The 24,319-nt window shown below is 36.3% G+C and overlaps 2 protein-coding genes across 2 annotated transcripts; one reads left to right on the forward strand and one right to left on the reverse strand.

The window, feature by feature from the left end:
• Nucleotides 1–312: 312 nt before the first annotated feature.
• Nucleotides 313–14,680, reverse strand: LOC106155757 (cation channel sperm-associated auxiliary subunit beta-like). The gene is made up of 26 exons (XM_087009406.1): nt 14,325–14,680; nt 13,073–13,152; nt 12,302–12,451; nt 12,009–12,066; nt 11,634–11,729; nt 11,097–11,228; nt 10,819–10,911; nt 10,396–10,553; nt 9,532–9,610; nt 9,346–9,395; nt 8,652–8,786; nt 7,769–7,927; nt 7,316–7,466; nt 6,652–6,812; nt 6,226–6,377; nt 5,773–5,915; nt 5,388–5,447; nt 4,881–5,071; nt 4,453–4,588; nt 4,061–4,194; nt 3,623–3,820; nt 3,115–3,336; nt 2,394–2,532; nt 1,973–2,070; nt 1,583–1,657; nt 313–962 (listed from the first exon to the last, which is right to left on the reverse strand). Exons 1-26 carry the CDS (start codon nt 14,392–14,394, stop codon nt 756–758), a joined length of 3,327 nt encoding a protein of 1,108 aa, XP_086865532.1. The 5' UTR covers nt 14,395–14,680; the 3' UTR covers nt 313–755.
• A 2,153-nt stretch (nt 14,681–16,833) lies between these two features.
• On the forward strand, nt 16,834–21,795 carry LOC106155764 (uncharacterized). The gene is made up of 2 exons (XM_087009418.1): nt 16,834–20,255; nt 21,051–21,795. The coding sequence occupies exon 1, from the start codon at nt 17,149–17,151 to the stop codon at nt 18,805–18,807; it is 1,659 nt and encodes a 552-aa protein (XP_086865544.1). The 5' UTR covers nt 16,834–17,148; the 3' UTR covers nt 18,808–20,255; nt 21,051–21,795.
• The last annotated feature ends 2,524 nt before the right edge of the window (nt 21,796–24,319 follow it).

Here is a 24,319-nt window from a genome sequence, read left to right on the forward strand (position 1 = left end):
TTATTTTAATATCTGAATAAAAATTTTAGCTGTTTTTTAACATTTCGACATCTAAATAAATTTTTAACTGACTTTTTAACATTTCAATATTTGAAAAAAAAAAAATTTTTAATGGTCCATTGGTCTAGCAGATCTATCTTTAGCAGATCTATCTTGCTCCTCTATCATTTCCTCATATTCAATATTTGTTCAAACAATTTCTCATTTGTACTTTTTTGCATGAGTTTCAATACTTAAAGACAATTTTCAACATTGCTTTAGGTTTTTTCTAGTGTAACATTATATTTCAATATCTGAATAACATTTACTGACTTTTTAATATTGTACTGATTTTTCAACATTTTATTTCAATACTTGAACAAACAATTTTCAGTGCTGCATTGGTCAAGCAAATATCTTTTTCTTAACACAAATGGAACATTTGCTTGCCAGTGACTACCCCACTTAATTCCAAGCAATGTTCAAACTTTTCACCTCTTCCCTGTCTTAAAGACTGGAGAATGTGGCTCTTTAAAAAAATTCAATATTTTCATTGTCTATATTCACATACAGATGCTTTCTGTCTCAAAGACTGGAGAATGTGGCTCTTTAAAAAGTCAACATTTCCATTGTCTACATTCATATGCAGATGCTTTCTGTCTTAAAGACTGGAGAATGTGGCTCTTTAAAAAAGTCAATATTTTCATTGTCTACATTCACATACAGATGCTTTCTGTCTCAAAGACTGGGACATGGAGCTCTGAGTGCATATGGTCTCAATCATGAAGGTTTCTCCTCTCCTCTCTGAAGATAGGATCATGCAGCTCCTTACACAGAGGTCCTAGTTTCCTCTCCCTGAAGGTGTGGTGTCCGTGGAGGTAGACCAGGTACACCAGGAACAAGATCCCCAGCAGTACAGTGCCGCCACCTAGGTTTATCATGTACATCACAGGGTACGGGATAGGTGACCCAATCACATACACCTAGAAATAAAACAATAAGATTACAGACATATTGTGTGGTGTTAACTTTAGCTGTGTTAAAGTTGCATATTGTAGATCTCACCTTTAAGACTTGTACAAGAGTTATCTGAATATTTTCTAGTCTTAGTGTGGTGTAAATTTTTGCTGTGTTTAAGTTACATATCATTGGTCTCACCTTAAAAGACTTGGACAAGCTCCATTTTCTTTGTTTTACTTCTTCAAGTGTACAAAAAAGTGCAAATTTAAAGCCAAAGTTATTTAAAAGACATGCAGTGATGGGAGTTATATGAATATTTTCTAGTCTTAGTCTGCTGTGAATGAGGCCTTAGGGACAATGTGAAGCCTTACCTGCAATTCAGCCTCCAGGTCACAAAAAGACATCCCATGTATCAAAGAGGGACAATGTGAAGCCTTACCTGCAATTCAGCCTCCAGGTCACAAAAAGACATCCCATGTATCAAAGAGGGACAATGTTTAGTCTTACCTGCAATTCAGCCTCCAGGTCACAAAAAGACATCCCATGTATCAAAGAGGGACAATGTGAAGCCTTACCTGCAATTCAGCCTCCAGGTCACAAAAAGACATCCCATGTATCAAAGAGGGACAATGTTTAGTCTTACCTGCAATTCAGCCTCCAGGTCACAAAAAGACATCCCATGTATCAAAGAGACTCGCATGTGATATAAACCAGTGCCCTGAAACAAATTTATTGACAAATATTGTACTCCTCTCTCCAGATTTAACTTTGAATACAATTATATCAGAGAGATCTTCAAAGTTAAATATCATTATGAAAACTTATTTGTTTGTTATTAAAACTGTCTCTTCTTAAATGTAACACTATCACTGAGATCTAGAAAACATATTTTAAAAAAATCAAAAAACTTGACTGAAGCAGTCCTTAATTCTTTTTTTTCATCAGAAATGTAGAAGTGCAAGAAGAGGTCCATTCCATTTATTTAGAACATGGTCTTGATTCTCTTTATTATTGTTAACCTGGGAATACTTACAGTAAGAATGAGCTCAGTTCCCTCGGCAGCATACCATATGGTGGAGTTCTTGATCTTATCGTAATGTCTGATGTGGGTCAACATAGGAGTCATTGTAGCTAACAGAACAAGACTGGCAATATTATGTATGGTGCTTTGTATTGTCATTTGAAAAAGAAAATTGTTGACAAACACAAATAAACTAAAAAGGTCTCATCACCAAAAGAAGGACCCCAAGTGGATTAAGTTTATTGCATATATGTAAAAAAATCATATCAACTCTGTTATGGCATGAAAATAAATAAATGCAAACAAACAAGTGAAATGATCACTCAATACATTTATCTCTTTTTTACATCTCAAACTGGATGAAATAAGTAATCAACTGAGAACTCATATCATCTCTAATTTGGGCCATAACAATTCACTGCCGACCACTTACTAGAGACAGAGTAGTCCACCCTGTCATTGAGTTCATATACCCTGTAGATGTAAGGTTCCCGGAGAAGACGTTCTGGCTTTCCTTCCTGTTCAATGCTAAAGTTCAGGTCTAGATGGGCTGGGTGATGTAAGCTATAGACCTGGAATAAAAAGATGGGTATACATTCAATATCTATAGCACTGACAACCTAAATAAACATTTATGTTCTAAGTGGAAAATTTTGTGAAGTTTGGAATTGGTTGGTGAAGACAAAATTTTGAGAATTGAATGTTTGGTGAGAATACAATATTGTGCTGTATAGAATATGTTAGGTGAGAATACAACATTGTGTTGTATAGAATGTGTTAGGTGAGAATACAACATTGTGTTGTATAGAATGTGTTAGGTGAGAATACAACATTGTGTTGTATAGAATGTGTTAGGTGAGAATACAACATTGTGCTGTATAGAATGTGTTAGGTGAGAATACAACATTGTGCTGTATAGAATGTATTAGGAATATGTTAGGTGAGAATACAACATTGTGCTGTATAGAATGTCTTAGGTGAGAATACAATATTGTGCTGTATAGAATGTCTTAGGTGAGAATACAACATTGTGCTGTATAGAATCTGTTAGGTGAGAATACAACATTGTGCTGTATAGAATGTGTTAGGTGAGAATACAACATTGTGCTGTACAGAATGTGTAAGATAACAATACAGCAAATCCATGAGCTCACCCTTTCCTTGCAGTCAGAAAACTTGACCAGGTTAGACAACTTCATGGCCCTGGTGCAGCCACACTCATCTCTGGTTGTCTTTCCTGCACACTGCTTGTATTTCCCAGACTGCTTTGATATTTGATATGTATTCTTTTCCCTAGGTTTGCTGGGGTCGGCATGGTACATGTTAGCTGTCAGGGGGATGGCTATACCGAGCTGGGATGGAGGGCGGTAGTTTGGCTGAAAAAAATGTCCATACAATCTATGATAACTTGACATTTTAATCCTGAAATGTGTTTTCAATTATAATTTCTGAACATTTAGAATATTTCTTTTCAAGAACACAATATATTTCTGTTAAAGTCATATGCGAAAGGAAATCATAAAATTTGAAACGGTGTATATTTTGTTCATACATGATGTGCTGAAAACTTTATCATGCAAAGGGGTACTTGTGCCAAGAAATGTTTAGACTCCAGATAAACACCTTGAAGAAAATACCAAGTAAAATCTAAAATTAGCCTACCGGTAGGTCAGAAAGCAGTTTTATCCCCTTGGCATCTTGTGGGTCCCCTGTTAAGTAATCCTCATCAGTGATTAATGTAGGGTAGTGAAAAACCAAGAACTTGTTGCCAGGACAACACGCCTGTGCAGTGACAGTGTATGATGTCTTCTCACACAGCAGCGAGGCAGTAGGTATGTAGAACGTCAGGGTAGTCACACCCTATATAGTAATTGGGAAATGTGTTATAAATAAGTACTGAATAATTTATAATTAAGTATTTATATAATAAATGCTATCATAAGATATTTCAAATATCATGCCAAACATTCTCAAACATATTATATATTAAATTACTGCAACAACATAAATTTCTAAATTTCATTACTGTCAGTACATGTCACTCCCTGACACTTTTAAGTTTCTCTTTTATTTCTCATTTATTTTTTAACTTTTCCAAACCTTTCTAAATTCCTCGTTTTCTAACAGGACAGAGAGTCCAGATCCTTTGACCAAGGACTGCGTATGTGTGGCAAAAAGTATGGCATTAGAACTGGTCACTTCCAGCAGTGACCCATACTGCTCCTCTTGACCAACTGACATATAGGAGTAAATACACCATATGTGAATTCATTATTGTAACAAAATTTTATTACTTTTTATCAATATTCTAAAGTATTACCATGAAAAGATACAGAAAAAATGTCATCTTGCACAAAAAATCACATGAGAAAAATAAAGAAGTTGCAATATAAAATGAAAATTATGCTGAATGGAAACCATCATTACAATATACTATTCAACCAAATGAGTACACAATTTTTAAAAAAATAATACTTCAGTTGCTGACCAACCTGATGTTATAAACTCCACTTCAGCTTTGACAGTGAAGTTATCTCCCAAGTCCAGGGCTACCACAGATCTGCCGTTTAGCTTGGTATCTGTCATCAGAGCATGGCGACATCTGTCCTCTTTCACATACCAGGCAGACTGAGGATTAGTGAAGAAACAACAAGGTTAATACATGAATACATAAATAAAAAAAACTATGTTTCTGTGGCAGCAGGGGGTTCAACCTTTAAATACTCATCATGTCAATACCATCTCCAGTTTCCTTAATAATCATTGACATCCCACCTCATGCAAACCTTCATCTTCTACATGTAAGTCCCAGTCCTCCCAGAAAGACAGACATACAGTGCACACACACACACGCATACACACACACAAAGATGCACAAACACACTCACAAACACACACACGTACACAAGCACACACTCACCTCACTGCTGCTATTCCCCAGGTTCATCATATACCAGGCCCTAGTCAGCACCTGAACCTCCTCTCTCACAGCCAGGACAGGATGACCAGTGGCCACCGTGTCATTGACCACATCCAGTATCAGGACATTGGGGTGACCCACTACAATGGCCGTCTTTCCTATGTCACTTGTTACCCAACCTGTGCTGTTTTCTGAGTGTCAAAAGAAAGGGAAATGCATTTACATGTGAGATGTCTGTGTGTGTGAAGTTCATAGTGTGTGTGTGTGTGTGTGTGTGTGTGTGTGTGTGTGTGTGTGTGTGTGTGTGTGTGTAAGATCATCAATGTGGAATGGTCACAATGCACAGTGCCTGAATTAAATTTCCTAATCTACCCAGCTGAAATGGACAATAAAGACTCATCTAATCTCAACAACAGAAGATTATAGTATACTTGAATTTCAGTCCTCTTACATTAAGTTACTTAATATATCTAAATTTGACCAGCCACAGAGGGAAGTGATTATTACCTTGGCCACCTGTCAGTGTCAGCATGACCTCAGAACCATTGGCATTCACTGGAACAATTCCTGGAAAATTACACAAAAAGTTGCTTTATCTCAATAAGCTTATCAACAGACTTTTGGTACTGAAAATGTCAGATGTTTTATATATAACTTTAAAATAAGGGGTATACATGTATATTTTCTGAAATTATATGCAAATCAAAATGAAAAAATAAAAAACCTTTGTCTAGCTGTTTTAATTTCAGACACTAATGGATCTTTCAGGGCATATGGAATGCTGTGACAAAATACAGGTGATAATTCATTCACCTGTTATAGCATCAGTACTTAAAAATAACAGGTAATTAGGACGAAACATCAAAAACAATTTGAAAATTAGGATATAAACCTAAGTTGAATGCTTGTGCTGGAGATTCCCCCATAGATTCATGGTGGAAGGGTTCCCTCACTCTCAACAAAACTCTGCTAACAAAGCCAGACCATGGCTCAGCAGGATAGATCACATGATGGATTATACCACTGCCACCCTTCCTGAAGAAGAACATTTCAAAAATAAAGTTTGGTGAAAAATGCCCCCTCCCGTTTAAGTTATGGCAAGGCTGAAATAATGTGCTTATGGAGGTCACATGGTCCAATGGAAAGAACAGATTTCAGAATACTGTCCTTTTGGTTGTAAAATAAAATACTTTCTCTATGAGTTGTTTACTATATATTTTTGTGAAATATGAATCTCGTAAAAAGAGTTGTTATGCTTTTTATAAGGATAATGACATTGTGCAATTTCATACTTGGTGGCACTGCTATACTTTCAATTTTAACGTAACAGCCATAAAACTCTTACTTCAGACTAAAAGCTTGGCCAACATTGGAATCAGAAAACCTGGGCACTGCTTGGGTGGGTATCTCTCCTTCTGCCACATGTTCAAAAATGACCACCTCACTGTCACTCAGATACTGGATGGCCAGTGGGCGGCTGAATGACCAATCTAGACTCTGAAACACACGCACAAATTATTTTATCAAAAAATGTCTTTTAAACAATCGCCAATTATATAAAAGACCTGTCACAACAAAATTCACAAAATTAAAAAGAAACAGACCATGCAAGAAATCATATATCCTGTTGGTGATTAAATATTTACTTAAAAGTTGTCTAAAATATTTCTGTTATGTTTGATGAACAGTTCAAATTGCTGTAATCCAGGTGGGCGTGGCTTTCTTGCCATATTTGGAAGTTGACCTAATTCTCCAGCCAATCCAATCTCACCATCATTTTCTGCTGGACATCAATTTTCTGTCTGTGTAACTCCAATGTGCTGCTGTCCACCCACACTCTGTACATTGTTCCCACGTGACTGGCCTGTATTGTTGTGATGTTGGACTGCTCACTTTGTGTTGCCTCGTGAACTACTGCAAGTCTGGATATCCCTGTGGTAACAAGATGATTTTTTGTTTTACTTTGCTATCTTACAGCATTGTAGACACTTGTTGAAATAAGTTCTTCAGTTTGGTAAACTGACTGGATGGTAAATGGTTCTTTTTGTGACAAACTAACAATTTAAGATTGTACTTATAAGAAGAGTTTCAATGTCACTCTGACGTCCCTCTTGAACAGCACTGAATGTGGCAGAAGAAGGCAGATTATGGGCAGATTACATTTCCTGTGTCAAAATTTCAATCTATTTGTCAGTATTCATCAGCAGATCTACTGACCAATTTTGCACAGGTGTTATTGCTAAATTTACAATGAAGATGTAAGTATCTTTCCGATTTGATAAAGTGACAATATACAATGGATTCATTACCATACACCATGCTAAAAATGAAAACGATTAAAACTTTTACACAGGGGAAGATATGAAACATGGGGGCAGGCCCGGAATGCCCCCCCCCCCCCACCACCACCACCACCACCACCAACCTCCACTCACCAGTTTTCCCGTACAGGATGGTCCCAGTAGTGGTCTTCATCAGCAATGACCCAGTGTTATGACTGAACTGGACACTGTCCACTTGGCCGTGCTGACCACCCAGGGTTAACATATGTTGGAAGTGAGAGATCCCATTGTAAGACACCCACACCTATTACAAAGACACAATTTATATGAAAATAAATATTTGAGGATTTTCATTTTATGAAATTTGGCTATTAGCACAATAAACATGTTTTTAACAGCATGTGGTGATAATATTACTAGTACCCAAAAAGCTGACTCAAAAAATTAAAATTCCTTGTTTCTTAATTTTTCTACCCTAGCTATTATTTCTAAACCTCACTTTTTCAGAGAATCAGATGAAAGTGGGTGTTTTTTTAAGAATCTGGAAAACTTAAGTGTGAGGCAATATATACCTTTTACAAGAAAAAAAATCACCCTATAACAGACCTGATTTCCCAGAACGTAAAGGACACCTGTGATGGGGTCAAAGGTCAAACTTTTCACTTGGAAGGTTTCAGGAAAAGTGAAAGGTGGGAAGCAATGGCCAGCATCAAAAGCAAGGCTGCTATTCAGTACATATGTGGTGACTGTATAGCTACCCATTCTCTGAAAGCAATGAGTAAAAGTATTATATCAATATGAAAGTGAAAATACATGCAAAAGTGAAAGTGAAGCAAAAAAGTAAAAGTCAAGAGCCATTAAAAAGAGAGAGGAAAAGAGAAAATGGCTGATATAAAGCAACAGTGGAAATCATAAAAAAACAGGGAAAAGAAAAATGTAACTATTAATAAAAACCGAAAAAGTTGGATGAATGCCAAGGAGTATATACAAGTTACAGTTTGACATTTCCTCCCTTGCACACACTGACAGCTCATTTATAGGACTGCACACACTGACAGCTTATTTATAGGACTGCACAGACTGACAGCTTATTAATAGGACTGCACACAATGACAGCTCATTTATAGGACTGCACACACTGACAGCTTATTTATAGGACTGCACACACTGACAGCTTATTTATAGGACTGCACACACTGACAGCTTATTTATAGGACTGCACACATTGACAGCTTATTTATAGGACTGCACACACTGACAGCTTATTTATAGGACTGCACACATTGACAGCTCATTTATAGGACTGCACACACTGAGAGCTCATTTATAGGACTGCACACACTGACAGCTCATTTATAGGACTGCACAGACTGACAGCCCATTTATAGGACTGCACACACTGACAGCTCATTTATAGGACTGCACACACTGACAGCTTATTTATAAGACCAGTTGAAAGGGTTGTACTGTAAACAGCATTCTCTCCTACCTCTGTGAGTGCAGAAATAGCACCCATGTGACTCTGATAGGTAACGTCCACCAGGCTTTCCTCCTGACCACTCTGAATGCCGGACAGTGGCTTTGTCCAGTCTGTGAAGGGCGCTTTACTTATCAAAACCAAAGACTGAAACAGTTTATGCTGAGAATGAATTTCTAACACTGAACAATTATGCAGCACCTGATAAATCATGACTGCTTAGGGTTGAATTTAGTAATAAAATATTTAATTACTATAACATGATAAGCATCTAATATATATATACTCAAATTCTCTTAACCCATTTCAATTTTTTTCTTGAAAAATGAATAAAAACCGAAAGCACTCTTATAAATTTTACTGAAAAAAAACTGCTCAATGAATGATGTAATGACATATATTAACAATGATGGGGTATATCATCTGTAATTAACTGACACATGACAACAAGGAAACAAATTTTAACAATCAGCTATTTGAAATAACAAAACAAAAACTTTATATATTATCACATTTGCTCCTATAACAATATGTAACTGAATCAAAATAGCAGCTGCATAAATGTCACCAAATTAAATGTTCATATAAGTAAACAAATCAAAATGTAAAACAAAGTATGTTAACCTAAAATGCTTTTGAGATTTGAATAAACAATTGAAAAGTTATTGTTAGGTTAACCTCTGAAGAAAGCTCAAAGGTAATATACCTCCAAAGAAGATGAGCTATTGTGAAGACATTTGACAAGTACTACATCATCTGAAAAATTTGAAACAAAATGTATGGCAATGTCAATACCTTTCCCTCTTTATCTCAACAATTTCTACATCTCAATTTTAGATATAGCTAATGCTTAACGTGTACAGCATCCTTTTCACAATTGTCATTAACATACCTTTCACTTTTTCATCCAATTGTCTTGAACACACTTCGCTGTAGTAAAGATGTGAAGATTCATCAGCAATACAGTGACTCTAAAATGCAAAATATACAAACACCCTTCAATACAATAAAAACAAATAATAAAATAAATAATAAATAACAACTTCTAGAACCACTCATCTAAGTCAATTAACAACTTTTAGAACTGATCATCTAAGACCCCATTCCTACAGATTTTAGATCAATCTATCCCTGTGGGGAGTCTCACTAGATTACTGCAAGCTTAGCCGGCTTAAGCGTCTGTCCCACCTACTAAAAGCTGTAAGGGGTAATTATCCACCGTGCGTACTCAGCTAACAGCAATTTAGTGTGAACCCCCAGGGAGTTAGGTCGATCTAGTTGGATCGATCTAATCTCTGGGAATGGGGTCTTAGTCAATTAACAACTTCTAGAACCACTCATCTAAGTCAATTAACAACTTGTAGAACCACTCATCTAAGTCAATTAACAACTTCTAGAACCAGTCATCTAAGTCAATTAACAACTTCTAGAACCAGTCATCTAAGTCATTTAACAACTTGTAGAACCAGTCATCTAAGTCAATTAACAACTTCTAGAACCAGTCATCTAAGTCAATTTACCACTTCTAGAACCACTCATCTAAGTCAATTAACAACTTCTAGAACCAGTCATCTAAGTCAATTAACAACTTCTAGAACCACTCATCTTAGTCAATTAACAACTTCTAGAACCAGTCATCTAAGTCATTTAACAACTTGTAGAACCAGTCATCTAAGTCAATTAACAACTTCTAGAACCACTTATCTACAGAAAGTCAATTAACAACTTCTAGAACCACTCATCCAGGTGAGACTACCTCCAGCTCTGTCCCATTGTCCACTCTGGTATAGGTCAGCTGTGTGTGGCTGTTGTTAACACTGGTCATCTGGTTACTCACATAGAGACCTCTGTTGGTCAGGATGATCAGGTGGTCATTGGTCAGTACCATGTCATATACAGTAAGGCCACTGCAGGCTGAAAATTATCAATAAATAAATAAACAAATAAATAAACAAATAAATAATTGCTGCCATTTCAGCACTTTTCTATTTGATGGAGAAGAAAGGTTTATTTGTGTCCAAGTGCCATACAACAAATTTACTTATACTAGCCATTTTAGTTGAGAATCTTTGAGCAAAATTTGAAATGAAAATAATGAAAACATCTTATTAAGGTAATTGTGTACTATATCTTGTTAATTCAATTGTCTCAAGTCTTCCATGTGCAGGTATAAACTGACCACTTCCATCGATACACAGCGCCTCCGTCATATTGTACCATGTGACACTCTCCACAGTTTTATAGGGGGCAGTGCTGGGCCCCAGAAGAGAACCTAAAAATATATATATACCCCCCCGGTATATCTCAGAAATTTACTGAATTTATACAATTTTTTAATATTTTTATCCGTTTACTTATTGTAAAGTAATAATAAATAATTTTGCAGAAATATTTCTATTAAGGTTTTTACATTAATACAATATTTACATAACACTCACACATTTTATGACGACCCACCATATTGTGTTTGTAACATGATTAACACATGGTCACTTTCACATGGGGTGTGGACAAGGGTCATCTGTCCAGTCACCAAGTCTCCAGCCACATGGGAGGCCCTGGGTCCCATATCCCAGTGAAATATTGGATCTGAAATAATAGCAACAACAACAATAATGATAATAATAATAATAATAATGAAGAACTTTTTAAAACTGTGTACAATGTGACGAATAAAAATTCTAGAACATACCTACTAAAATCACCAAAAGAACAAAAAGACCACTGGTTTCAGTCACTGTACTCACTCAAACACATTTTTGCACATAATTTTCAATACATTGACCTAAAACTGGAAAAACATCCTTATTTTCTTGTATACATATTTTTTTAAAAAAACTTTTTAATTTTGTCTGCAGAACTTGTGACCATTGTTTCCAATGTCTACTACAAGATTTGTCTGACCACCTTACATGGTGTAAAATGTAAGTATGCAGACCTTCAGTTTTAGCAAACTTTCAGCCTTGTTTCTTGCTGGTAAACCTTTTCTTTTACCTGTCAATGTATCCAAGAGCGTCCCATGGACGGTGAAGAGGTCCAGGTTAGAGTCCAGTTCTATGATAACTGACCACTGCTCTCTGCTGGCCACAACTGGAAATTTTCAAGCATGTGAAATCATTACTAGTCATGATATTAATAAAAATTATTCACTTATAAGTTTCCAAATTCTATCTTCTTTAGTTTTATGGTGATATATATATATATATATATATATATATATATATATATATATATATATATATATATATATATATATATATATTACCATATAACTGAAAATATAAAAATATATAGATATATATTTCTTTCTAGCAGACGACAATTTCTACAGAATATTATAAAACTTTCTCTGTTGACTCAGGTCCCTACCATCATCAGAGATATCTTCTTTTGGAATTGTTGTCACCCAAGTCATCTCTTCCCAATCCTGGAGAATGAATAATTATGTTTATCATTATAATCAAGCTAGAGAGAAAGAAAAAAAAACAAGACAAAAATTCCACTTTCCTCTTAAGGATTATTGAAAAAAAAATACAAAGAACACATCTGTTTCACTACCTTTTTCTGAGCAATCATAAACACATATACGTACTAGCTTATGGTATAATATATCTCTATCCTGCAAATAACCTGACAAAGATGTAACAATACATCATACTTACCACCTCAGTATCAAACTGAAATGTTTTCCTCCATGTGCTGTTGCTGAAGGTTATGCTGGGGCGATGGGCCAGAATGTGGTACTTGTAGGTCATCTGTTTGCGACTCTCGGCTGTGTCAAGGAAAGGGTCGTACAGCTGACAATGGATTGTCTACAGCAGAAAGGGATTTTTAGTTTTGAAAGAAGTGGAAATTTGTGCAGTATTTCCTCTCTCAAAACTTTCCCTGTGTAGTATACTTTCTTTCTCTCAAAACTTTCCCCGTGTAGTATCCCCTTTCTCTCAAAACTTTCCCCGTGTAGTATCCCCCCTCTCAAAACTTTCTCTGTGTAGTATCCCCCCTCTCTCAAATGTAGAAAGATGGATGGCATCATTCCCTGAACCAATGCCACCACTGAAACATTGTTGAGGACAGTATACCTGACTAAAGCAGAGCTCACTATTCTATTGAGCCCAGATCTACCATAGCCAGTCCAACACTCCCCCCTCCCAAATGCTGAAAAATGCAGTCTATACTAGCTATACTCTCTACACTGTGGCCACCATTAAATCAGGTTGTTGGGGAGAGTACAGTACCTGACTTGACCAGGGATCAAACACAGGGCACCTGTTCACTGTGCCAGTGCTCTATCACTGATATCAAGCCCAGGACCACTGCAGCCAGTCTGTACACTATTCATCATGGATTCATAATATATATATATATATATATATATATATATATATAACTTAGATTTTAAAAAGTATGATCTCTATAAAACCCTGTATACCTACCAGAGGGCCATCTTTGAGATAAAAAACTAACACAGACTGGGTGATGTCCTCATATCTTGAGCTGCAGTGAAAGCTGAAAGCTAAAAGAAATGATTTTATTATTTTATTTTTGCAGTCTTGTAATTATATTGTCGTACTATCACAGGTATGGTCAACCCTCCTTTTTTTAAAAACTGCATAGCCTATTACTTAAAGCAATAATAACTCTTCCTTTGAGATTCAAAATTCCGCAAGAAATACATTCTAAACAACACACGGAAATATATTATACTGCATTTTACCACTAAAACGGCTGTTATTGTAGTAAAACTAAAAACTGTGCTTGTCAATAGGGCTTTCGGTGCCTTTCTTCCCGGTAGTCAAGTCATTCATTGCCAAGGATTTTGGTGCATCACGCGGATTCTCGCGTGCATTCAAGACCAAAATAACATGTGGCTAGATAAGATATAGCACAATCCTCAGACGTAAGTTGCGAATTTTTGTACAGTGTGTCGGATAACGAATAGCCCAGAACTGCACACGTTTTGGATATAAATGCATTCTGAGCAATAAGACGATTATATCGTATGAATCTTATTTTATCGTAATAAAGTGTTGTTGTTGTCTGCTTTTCCCGCGGTTTTAAGTAAGTCATCAGAAAACCCCGCTTGATATGCTATGTCAGAGAGAGCTCCGTCAGTTAAAATCTCTTAAGAGATTCTTAAGAGATTTTAACAAAAAACCATGCAAGCGTTTAGGATAAAAACCCTGGACTAACTTTGAATGCAGGAATGGGGTCCTTGACCATTGGTAAGTACGGGAAAATTGCCGTTTACGCCAGGAAAATCCAATTTTTGGCCAAAACGAAGAGTTATTATGACTTAAACATCTTTTAGGTACACAAAGTAGAATCAAAAACCCTTTCTAAGTGGATGGATCGCTTCTTCTTGAACTTATCTGAGAACAATAAAAACTTTGAAAAATAAAAGGACGATACGTGGTCCTAATAAATATCGAAAAAAAAGTTCATCGTCCCCTGTCGAATCTTGGCAGTCAGCCATCTTGACAGAGTTTAAAGAATGAATGAGTCGTGGCGCGATTTCTGTTAGGATAACTGGAGGTCGAGTATATGGAATGACGTATCAACCTCTCAACTTAAGTGCAGGTTTTGATCTTTGACATTTTCCAAATTTGTGCTGTGATCGTGCATTTATGAATTATAGATTTGTTGGTTCTGAATCATACACAAGGTCATAATTAAGAGCATACTTACGTTCACTGTAATGTTGCTGCTCGGCCACGGCGAACACAAACCCCAGCAACTGGAATACTATTGCAAACATCGTACCGCCACGGGCAGACAACTTTATGGTTTATAAATCTCCTTTAGGCAAAGAGTGCCGCTCTTCAAGAGAAGCTTGCATAAAAATTTGCATTTTATTTATTACGTATATTACGCTAAGTTAATTTAGACTTACTACGAACAGACATGCATTAGCGTTTTCTGATAAGTTTTTGCATTGACTTTTTATGTTACCCACCTCAACAGGGAGAGAACTTGGGTGCGAAATGCGGAATATCCCGTTAGAGGGCACCTGCCGCAAGGCGGCTCGTTGGATTCTTTATTGATACACCTTTACAAATAAGGTACAATCAAAGACAAAGACAGTTACATCTAACTACAACAGTACAAACAGGTATATAAATAAATATACATGATTTCAATGTTTACATGTAGCATAATATCAATAAGTTACTTTATAATAAGTTATATAAGGAATGTATGATGGCAATCTATACATGAAGGTGATGAATTAGAATGAGTACATTGGAGAGAGTACAATGCATTAATAGAGGGCCTGTTCTCTTTGTTTTAAGCATCTATTTACAAAACACATAACCATTCTAAGAATGTCTATGTCTTGGGCACCCATAAGAAGATTAAACAGTTTATTATTGCTGAGGTCGCCCAGGGGTAGGAAATCTGACAGCTGCCCTCTGAAGGAATCACGTAGTGAGTCATACGCTTTACACTCTAGCAGGAGGTGGAACTCATCTTCTACTTTATTGGAATCACAAAGTTTGCACAATCTTAACTCTGCGGGGATTTTTGGCTTGCAGTACCTGCCCCGTTCAATAGAGAGGTTGTGGGCGCTCACACGTAATTCGCAGAAGTTAGCCGTAATATTTTTTGGGGCCATGTGGGTGTAATTTTCACACACAAATTCCTTCTTAAATTTAACATAGGTTCTTAGTTTATTATCACTGCCCGTTTTGCTCATCAATGTGGCCCACTGGTCCTGATATACAGAGTGCAGAGACTTTTTGGTCAAGGTCTGAGCTATCTTACCAGATACTGAGACTGGATTAGACCATAAATTCCCCAGGTTGTTCATGTTAAGTACAGTTTTTATACCAGAGGACCATGTAAACACACCGGATGAGGATAGGGATCTGTTCTCAATCAGAGCATCGGTGACTAAGGTAGACTGACCATTGTATATGGTTTTGTACAGGTGGCACCAATATTTGATGGACAGTGACAGTAATTGGATGAGAATGGGGAAGCTGCCTAGCTCACCACGTGCGGCATGATTAGTAGAGTTTTTGTTAATCCCTAGTATGGTTTTACAGGTTTTTAGGTGGACGAGTTCAGCAGGGGGCTTTTCGCATATATTTAAAAACTTTTCAATGGTCAAATTACGTAGTAGGTAAGGGGCCCAAATTTCGCACCCATAGCTAAGGATTGGAAGTAGGAGTGATTTGAATAACTTTAAGGCAATTTTTGTGGGCGCTGAAAATAGCTGATTTCTTAATTTGAAAAATACTTTGAGTGCTTTATTTTTTACATCCTCCATGGCCTTGGTAAATTTGCCGGATGGAGTGAAGGTCAGGCCGAGGTAACAATTATTCGGAGGTGTTTTCTACTGGATTTGTGCCTAACATAAATTGGTTGGTTTTTAGGAGATGGCCAGCCTTATTAAATATCATGATTTTGGTTTTTGCTATATTGATGATAAGTTTCCATTTGGTGCAGTAATTGTGGAGTAGGTTTAGAGAGTGTTGAAGTCCTTGGGCACTTTGTGAGATGAGTACCAGGTCATCAGCATACATGAGGCAGCTTACAGGTTTGTTATTTAAATAGGCAGGGTCGTTTTCTTTATTAACATCGAAAATATTAGGTAGGTCGCTTAGGAAGAGATTGAAAAGGGAGGGACTTAATACACAGCCTTGTTTCACGCCTACCGTGGAATTTATGGGTTTGGTTAGTTTGTTGTTGCAGATAATAGAGAATTGAGTAGAGCTGTACATGCTATGGATTATATTTATAAATTTAGAACTAAAATTGGAAAGGATGAGTTTGTGGAGTAGGGCATTTCTCCAGACCGTGTCAAATGCTGAAGAGAAGTCAACAAAACAAACATAAAATTTGGATTTGGAGGCCTTGTTTATGTATTTTTCTATGAGGGTCTTTAAAGTTAGTAGATGGTCACTGGTACGGGCGCCTTTTGTAAAGCCAATTTGGTTTTCAGGTATAATGCAGTTCTTATAAATAAATTTGTTGATCCTACTGTTAAGAATTTGACAAAAAAGTTAACAAACATTACTTGAGATAGCAATGCCTCTATAGTTTTTGGGGTCTGTCCTATCTCCCTTTTTGTGGAGCATTGTTAGGGTACTAAGCCGCCAAGCTTCTGGGAAACAACCGCTTATGTATATGGCATTGAAAACTTTACATAAAACTGGAGCCAAGTAGTCTATTCCCTCTCTGAGTTGGTCTAGAACGAGACCAGCGAGGGATGGATTAACCAGTATAGCAATCTCAATATTAATATCCCGAAATACTCAAAAAGGCGACGCCGAGAAAGGAACAAAGAACAATAAAGGGATAGAATTATCTTCGCAATACCCTGTGTACGACATAGTAAGTCAGTATAATATTGAGGGCACCTGCTTCGGGGCGGATCTACGTGTAAAACCTTTTCTTCCAATGGTTCTTCAAATTATTAGAAAAGATATTTCAAGCCTGGATGTAAGTCCTATTCAAAGCGGTCCTACTATTATCTCGTAGCGAAGTGTATACCACCGGTGTAACTATGGCTGACTGCAATTGTGTAGAGAAAGGACAGCACAAAGGAAAAGGAAATCGGTTTAATTTTAAAAAGAAAATTTTCAGTGGTGGATCATCTCAAGCAACCAAAAAACAATGGCTGGGGAGAAATATGAATACTGGGGAGAAATCTAACACGTGTAGATTTTGTGGCAAAACATTTAAACAGAAACGCTCTTGTGCTATTCATGAAAAAATTCATGCAGGAAATAAACTTAACAAATGTAGATTCTGTGGCAAATGTTTTACACTTAAAGGTAATTGCACTAAGCATGAAAAAATCCATACAGGAAAGAAACCTTACAAGTGTAGGTTCTGCGACAAATATTTTATAGAACAAAGTGATTGCACCAGGCATGAAAGAATTCACACAGGAGAGAAACTTTACAAATGTAGGATCTGTAACAAATGTTTTACAGATCAAGGTTATTGCAAAATACATGAAAGAATTCACACTGGAGAGAAACCTTACAAATGTAGGGTCTGTGACAAATATTTTACATATCAAAGTAGTTGGACCAGGCATGAAAGAATTCACACAGTAAATAAACCTTACAAGTGTAAGTTCTGCGACAAACATTTTACAGAACAAGGAAGGTGCACCAAGCATGAAAGAATTCATACTGGAGAGAAACCTTACAAATGTAGGTTCTGTGACAAATATTTTGCACATCGGAGTAAATGCAAAAGTCATGAAAAAATTCACGAAGGAGAGAAATGTTTCAAATGTAGATTCTGTGACAAATATTTTACAGAAACGTCTCATTGCACCACTCATGAAAGAATTCACACTGGAGAGAAACCATATAAGTGTAGATTTTGTGACAAATCTTTTACCCAAACGTCTCATTGCACCACTCATGAAAGAACTCACACAGTGGAGAAACCTTACAAGTGCAAATACTGTGATAAATCTTTTACCGAAACATCTCATCGCATCAGTCATGAAAGAATTCACACTGGAGAGAAACCTTACAAGTGTAGATTCTGTGACAAATCTTTTGCAGTACAAAGTAACTGCGCCAATCATGAAAGAATTCACACTGGAGAGAAACCTTACAAGTGTAGATTCTGTAACAAATCTTTTGCAGTACAAAGTAACTGCGCCAATCATGAAAGAATTCACACTGGAGAGAAACCTTACAAGTGTAGATTCTGTGACAAATCTTTTGCAGTACAAAATAACCGCACCAATCATGAAAGAATTCACACTGGAGAGAAACCTTACAAGTGTAGATTCTGTAACAAATCTTTTGCAGTACAAAGTAACTGCGCCAATCATGAAAGAATTCACACTGGAGAGAAACCTTACAAGTGTAGATTCTGTGACAAATCTTTTGCAGTACAAAATAACCGCACCAATCATGAAAGAATTCACACAGGAGAGAAACCTTACAAGTGTAGATTCTGTGACAAATCTTTTGCAGTACAAAATAACCGCACCAATCATGAAAGAATTCACACAGGAGAGAAACCTTACAAGTGTAGATTCTGTGACAAATCTTTTGCAGTACAAAATAACCGCACCAATCATGAAAGAATTCACACAGTAGAGAAACCTTACAAGTGTAGATTCTGTAACAAATATTTTAGAAGAATACATCATTGCACCTCTCATGAAAGAATTCACACGAGAAAATCTTAATAATTCTTGTTCTCAACATGAAAGAATCCTTACAAGTACTGCGACAAATTTCCTTGGTCACACATGAAATATTGAAATGATTCAGTAGAAATTTGTCTGCTTTTTTATGAGAGAATTCGCATGGAGGAGAAACCTTTCTAGTACAAGTTCAGGTTCTGTGAGCAAACTTTTAAACAAAACTTTTTGTACATATGAAGTAATTTGCTCTGGAAAGAAACCTTACAAGTTCAAGTACAGCTGTCAATGATTAATTTTATCATTGAATATTTTAAGATTATGTGTAATGTAAGTCCAGCTCAAATTCAAAGTCCATTCACCCAACTTTTCCTTAATTGAGAGAGAGGGTAACACATACCACTGCTGTCATGCAGTGTTCTATTCATTTCAATATCTTTTAATACAAAACTGTTTAGTAATAAGTTTAGCAATAAGCAATACTATTTCAGTCATTCTTTGCTAGTGGTGCACTGCGGGGGGACCATAACAAGAATGTAATTTAAATTTAGATAGCCGACCAAATTCTCATGACATCGTTGTGTATGTTTCAATAACAAATCAAAGAAGCTACATGAGCAAGGAGGATGTTGTTATAAAAGCAAAAAAAGAGAAAAAGCAGAAAATATATCGAAATTACCCTCAAAATGGCGTCCTTTTTTGTGGAATTTCGACCCTACCTCTATTTAGGAACAGTTTGTTTAGGGTTTGAATGAATTATTGAAGCAGGGAATACACCTACTGCAAGAAGATATAATAAACAGAATGTGCAAATGGTTATTTAAATAAAAATTTATTTGAAGTCACTGAAAAATGATCACAAAATTAGCTTAACTTACGATACATGCGGTGTCCCACCCCGATGAAAATTTCATCTAATCCTATCTTTCCGTATTAAAACTGTTAAATCGTCCAAAGTAGTATGTCGGTTAGTTTGTGTCACGAAATCCATGATAATATCAGTTTTCTTAAGAATTTCACATTTATTGCTCAGCAAGGTCGATTTTTCTTCACCGCGTCCCAATATAACGTTCGCAACGCTGAAACTTCAGAGATCGATTCTTATCAGACGACTTTAAAATGCCGCGTGAAAATTATACATCGATAGCGATCTTCTTCCATACTCACTAACTGATGACGTCTTACACACGAATGGCTTCTTTTGCACACTAAAAAAACCAGCTCAAACTGGCGGGTGGCCCATTCTGATAACACGTCATGCAATGACGCTGTCGAGATAGGATGCAGGGCACAGGTGTAATTCCCTCGATTTAACCGTCACAGGATTTTTTATTGGGATCTTCTTTGTATGAAGGTGAGAAATAATGAGTTTCGTTTCATTTTTCTTCAATTGTTTCAACATATTTGTGTACCGATTGATTTTTACCATTCTATAAGTAGGGTGACTTCGTCTGAACTTTCGTTTTGCGTCTGTGTCACATGGGGGACTAAAGGTCGGGGTCCGCCATATAGATAAACGTCCCAATAAAATATTCGCCCCGATAGATACGTCTCTATACATACACGTCTCAATAGATTTACGTCTCGTTAAATTTACGTTCCGATAGATCCACCAACAGATTCCTATAAACCCACGTATCTTTAGATCCAGGTACCGCTAGATCCATCTATCTGACATCGTAATCGGCTAAAAGGCCCATATCAACTTGCGTTGTGAAATTTAGAACACATTTTTATGTTCTTTTTTGTTTTGTTTTGTTTAGAACACATTGACATGTAAATTCAGAACACTTTTTACGTGTTCGAATGTTGCATTTTGAGAACGCTTTAAACAGTGTTCTGACGCTAGAACAGTAATTAAGCGTTGTGAAATATAGAACACACTTTTGTTCTTTTTATGTTCTTTCACTGAGTATTGTGTGAAAACGATCTAGTAGAATAATATATTGCTGACTGCGTACTGCCGTTTTAAAGAAGTGCATTTTATGTACTGAGTAGTATACCAACCATTTCGAGCAATAGTGTAGGCCTACCTGTAATGGATCTATCGGTATTTGGATCTAAAAATACGTGGATCTATAGGTATGCGGATTTAAAGGACGTGGGTTTATGAGGACGTCATATCTATAGGAACGCAAATATATAGGACAGCAGAAAAAAATCGGATCTATCGGTATTTAAATCCAGAAAGACGTTTTTTCCGTTTTTCCTTAATGTATCTATCGGTAACGGGAGTATAGAGACGTGTAATATTTTGGGACTAAATTTTATCCGTACGTACCCTAAAGGTCATATTGAACATGGTGACGCGGTGATACCGTATTCATGTTCTCTTGTTCTCGAAAACTCAATCATCGAAATTGAATTACTTTTTTTTTTAGTTTTGTCTTAAATTAAGCTGCTACACTGTATTCCGTGCGTTTAAAATTTAACCGTCTGTAAAAACAGCAATAATGGATTACTAGCAACACTTACGTTACGCAATGAAGCACCGAAAATGGGTGAAGAAAATGTGTCTCAGTAATGCGTGTTTGCCACTCATAATGCACTGTACTTTGTTTGAATAAGCAATAAACTATTTGTGATCTTAGGTTATCCATTGTTCGTTATCAGAGTTAACAGATTCTTTGTGTGATTTTTTTTCAGAATCCCAAGAGTGGATGCCTTAGTGAGCACAGAACAGATATCACCATTGGTCTACATATGTCAGGAAGAATGTTATAATTATGAACTTTGTGTTACACTGAACTTCATTTTGTTAAATTTTGTATTTAACTGAACTTTATTGTGTTAAAATAATAATAAAAAAATTATATTTCTGATAAAAAACTACAATCTGGAACATTCTTTAGATCAACTTTGTTCAGTGTGTGTCCCATATGACAGAGTTACAGTAAATAAAATATGTGCATTATTCCTCTGTGTTTGTCAATTCCATTTTAAAAGCATGTGAAAGTGGTGTGCCCCTCATGAATGAAGTGTGTATGGATAATAGCAAAAATATTGTTATTATTTACATGATTATAAAAAGTTTTTGTACCCGCGTCAATAACGTTACCGTGACCCACATATTCACCATTTTTATTAATTATGAAATGTGGATTAAATTCTTCAAAACCAGTTTTGAAGCATTGAGACAACACCCCCTTATGATTTAAACTAAAACTGAAAACATTCCATTAGACTTTCATTAGTTTGTGCAAAATATATTACCCAGGGTAACGCGTCTTGGATTTGGTGGGTATAGCTGTTCAACTCTCCTGTGTGCCCTAAAAAGGGCAGCTGCTGTTTCCCTTTTTATGAAATGATAAACTGTGATGGTGTAGCTATCACATCGCAAAATTACAGCTTCCCAGAGAAAGTTTGAAATTTTTGGTCAAATTCAACATTTTGTAACCACTAGCAAAGAATGACAGATTTAGAAATTAAAATATTAAGAAAGGTATCTGAACTCTTAAACTAATAAATTAAGGGTATACAATAAGAACAAAATTAGTTCGAAAATAAAACCTACCTCTTAAAGTTTGGTCCTTAATTTTAGTGCACTGAAATTTAACCAACTGGCTATGTCTAAGCTGTCTGTGGGGTTTAGATGCTAATGGGCAATTTAGCTTGTCTTTGTTGTTTTTATTTCTCAAAGAAATTTTGCAGACCTTATTTTGGGCACTGCCACCACATAAACCATTAATGAAGAAACATTTTATGATTCTCAATCTTACAGAAAAGATTCATAGGACTGAAATGAATTTTAAAAACCAGCCACACTGAATTTATGTGACAGTGTAAAGCAAACAGTTTAATGAGAACTGTTCATCATAACACTGTGTCAGAATAGAGATAGGTTGTGAGATAGGTTGTTTCCCTGTTGATCACAGGGGGTAATATTTCAAGGTTCCGGCATTGTCCCAACAGAAGTGTTGAGATGAAAGTTTCCTAGATATACATCCAACTTATTGTGTAAAAATGGAATAGTTTTAAATGTCATCACTACTACACAAATCAAAGTTCATAAGAACTTGTGATTTATACATTAGCGCACGGCCGCGATTTGCGAAGCTTTCGAGATATGGGATAGCGCACGCTCGCCATGCTAGCGCACGTGCGCAACATAGCGAAGCTTTCGTGATACGGGGCCCAGGTTTCTGTGTCTTCTGGGGCTGTCTTCCATACAGATTCAGATTCTTTATTGACAGACATCTTCACTCAAAGGTACAATCAATAACAATATTAGTAACTATAACATAGAACAGACAAATAAATAGATAAAAAAATATATATAGATTAGCATATTATTGATATAATGACTATACAAAATAATGAATACGCATGTCGCATTTAAAAATCAATTTACCAGGTTTGATCTACACGCCCAGTCTCTGCTGACAGCGCATAACGGGTCTCACACTGGTATTATGATCTTGTTTGGACAAACAATTAAAATTGATTTCATAATGCAGATATTGTGAAATGTTAACTCCTATGTCGTATTGTAGACAATAAAAAAGGGGCGATGGTAATGCAGTTAAAGGGATAACTCTTCATATGAAATCTGCATTTCACAATAAAAACATTGTGAACAGCTCATAGAAATATCATATATATTCTGTTTTACCACAAAAACGACAGTTATAACTATTATTCTGATATGAGGTTGTCATTGAATCAGGCGACCTCCATAGATGGCTATACTCTGTTAAATTCTCTTAAGAGATTATTACCAAAAAAAAAAAGCTTATTTGAAAAAATTCAGGGCCTAACTTTGAATTTAGAAATAGATTCATTAACCATTGGTAAGTATGGGAACGTCGTGTTTACTCCAGGAAAATTAATTTTTTGGCCAAAACGAACAGTTATTATCCCTTTAATCATAATGTTATATTGCATCTACATAATTGAAAAAACTATTGTGCAGTCTCAATGCTCTTAAAGGAAAACTGAGTTAATGTAGGCCTACACTTTAAAGGCCTACTGTGCTCTAGGAACACAAAGCGTTCACTGCTTTTTTATAGTATAAAAACTATAAATCGACGTCAAAAAATTGTTCTTTTTAAGTTTTAGAGAGAAAAGGTGAGATTTAGATGAGAAAATTCTGATTGGTCAGTTTCTAGTGACGTAACCCGGGGAGTAGCTTCCCACAGCTGTACTAGTAATAGTATATACTATGCAGTTGGCGACTAAACATCCAGGTGTCAGAAAAACAAATGCCGCAAAGTTGTGTTGCTCCCGGGTGCCGTAATGTAGGTTACAATAAGAAAGACATCTGCTATTATATCCTGCCTGCGGATGCCGCAAAACGTAAAATTTGGCTCAATTCTCTGAAGTTAAAAAATCCCAGCACAGTGTCAAAACACGCGAGGATCTGTAGCGACCACTTCGAGCCGGAATGCTTCGTACGTGACCTGCGAGCTGAATTGTGCAGTGGAAAAGCACGGAGAAAACTAAAAGATGATGCTGTACCCAGTATATTCGATTTTTCGGAGTACCAAAATGCGACAGTAAATGCCAGAGCGCTGCCGACGAGAGTCTTACCTGTAGGATGTGTGCATGATGCGGCCGT

The sequence above is a fragment of the Lingula anatina genome, chromosome 3 (genome assembly GCF_051362555.1).
Source record: "Lingula anatina isolate TDL-2025a chromosome 3, LinAna3.0, whole genome shotgun sequence".
In the NCBI taxonomy this organism is placed as follows: domain Eukaryota; kingdom Metazoa; phylum Brachiopoda; class Lingulata; order Lingulida; family Lingulidae; genus Lingula; species Lingula anatina.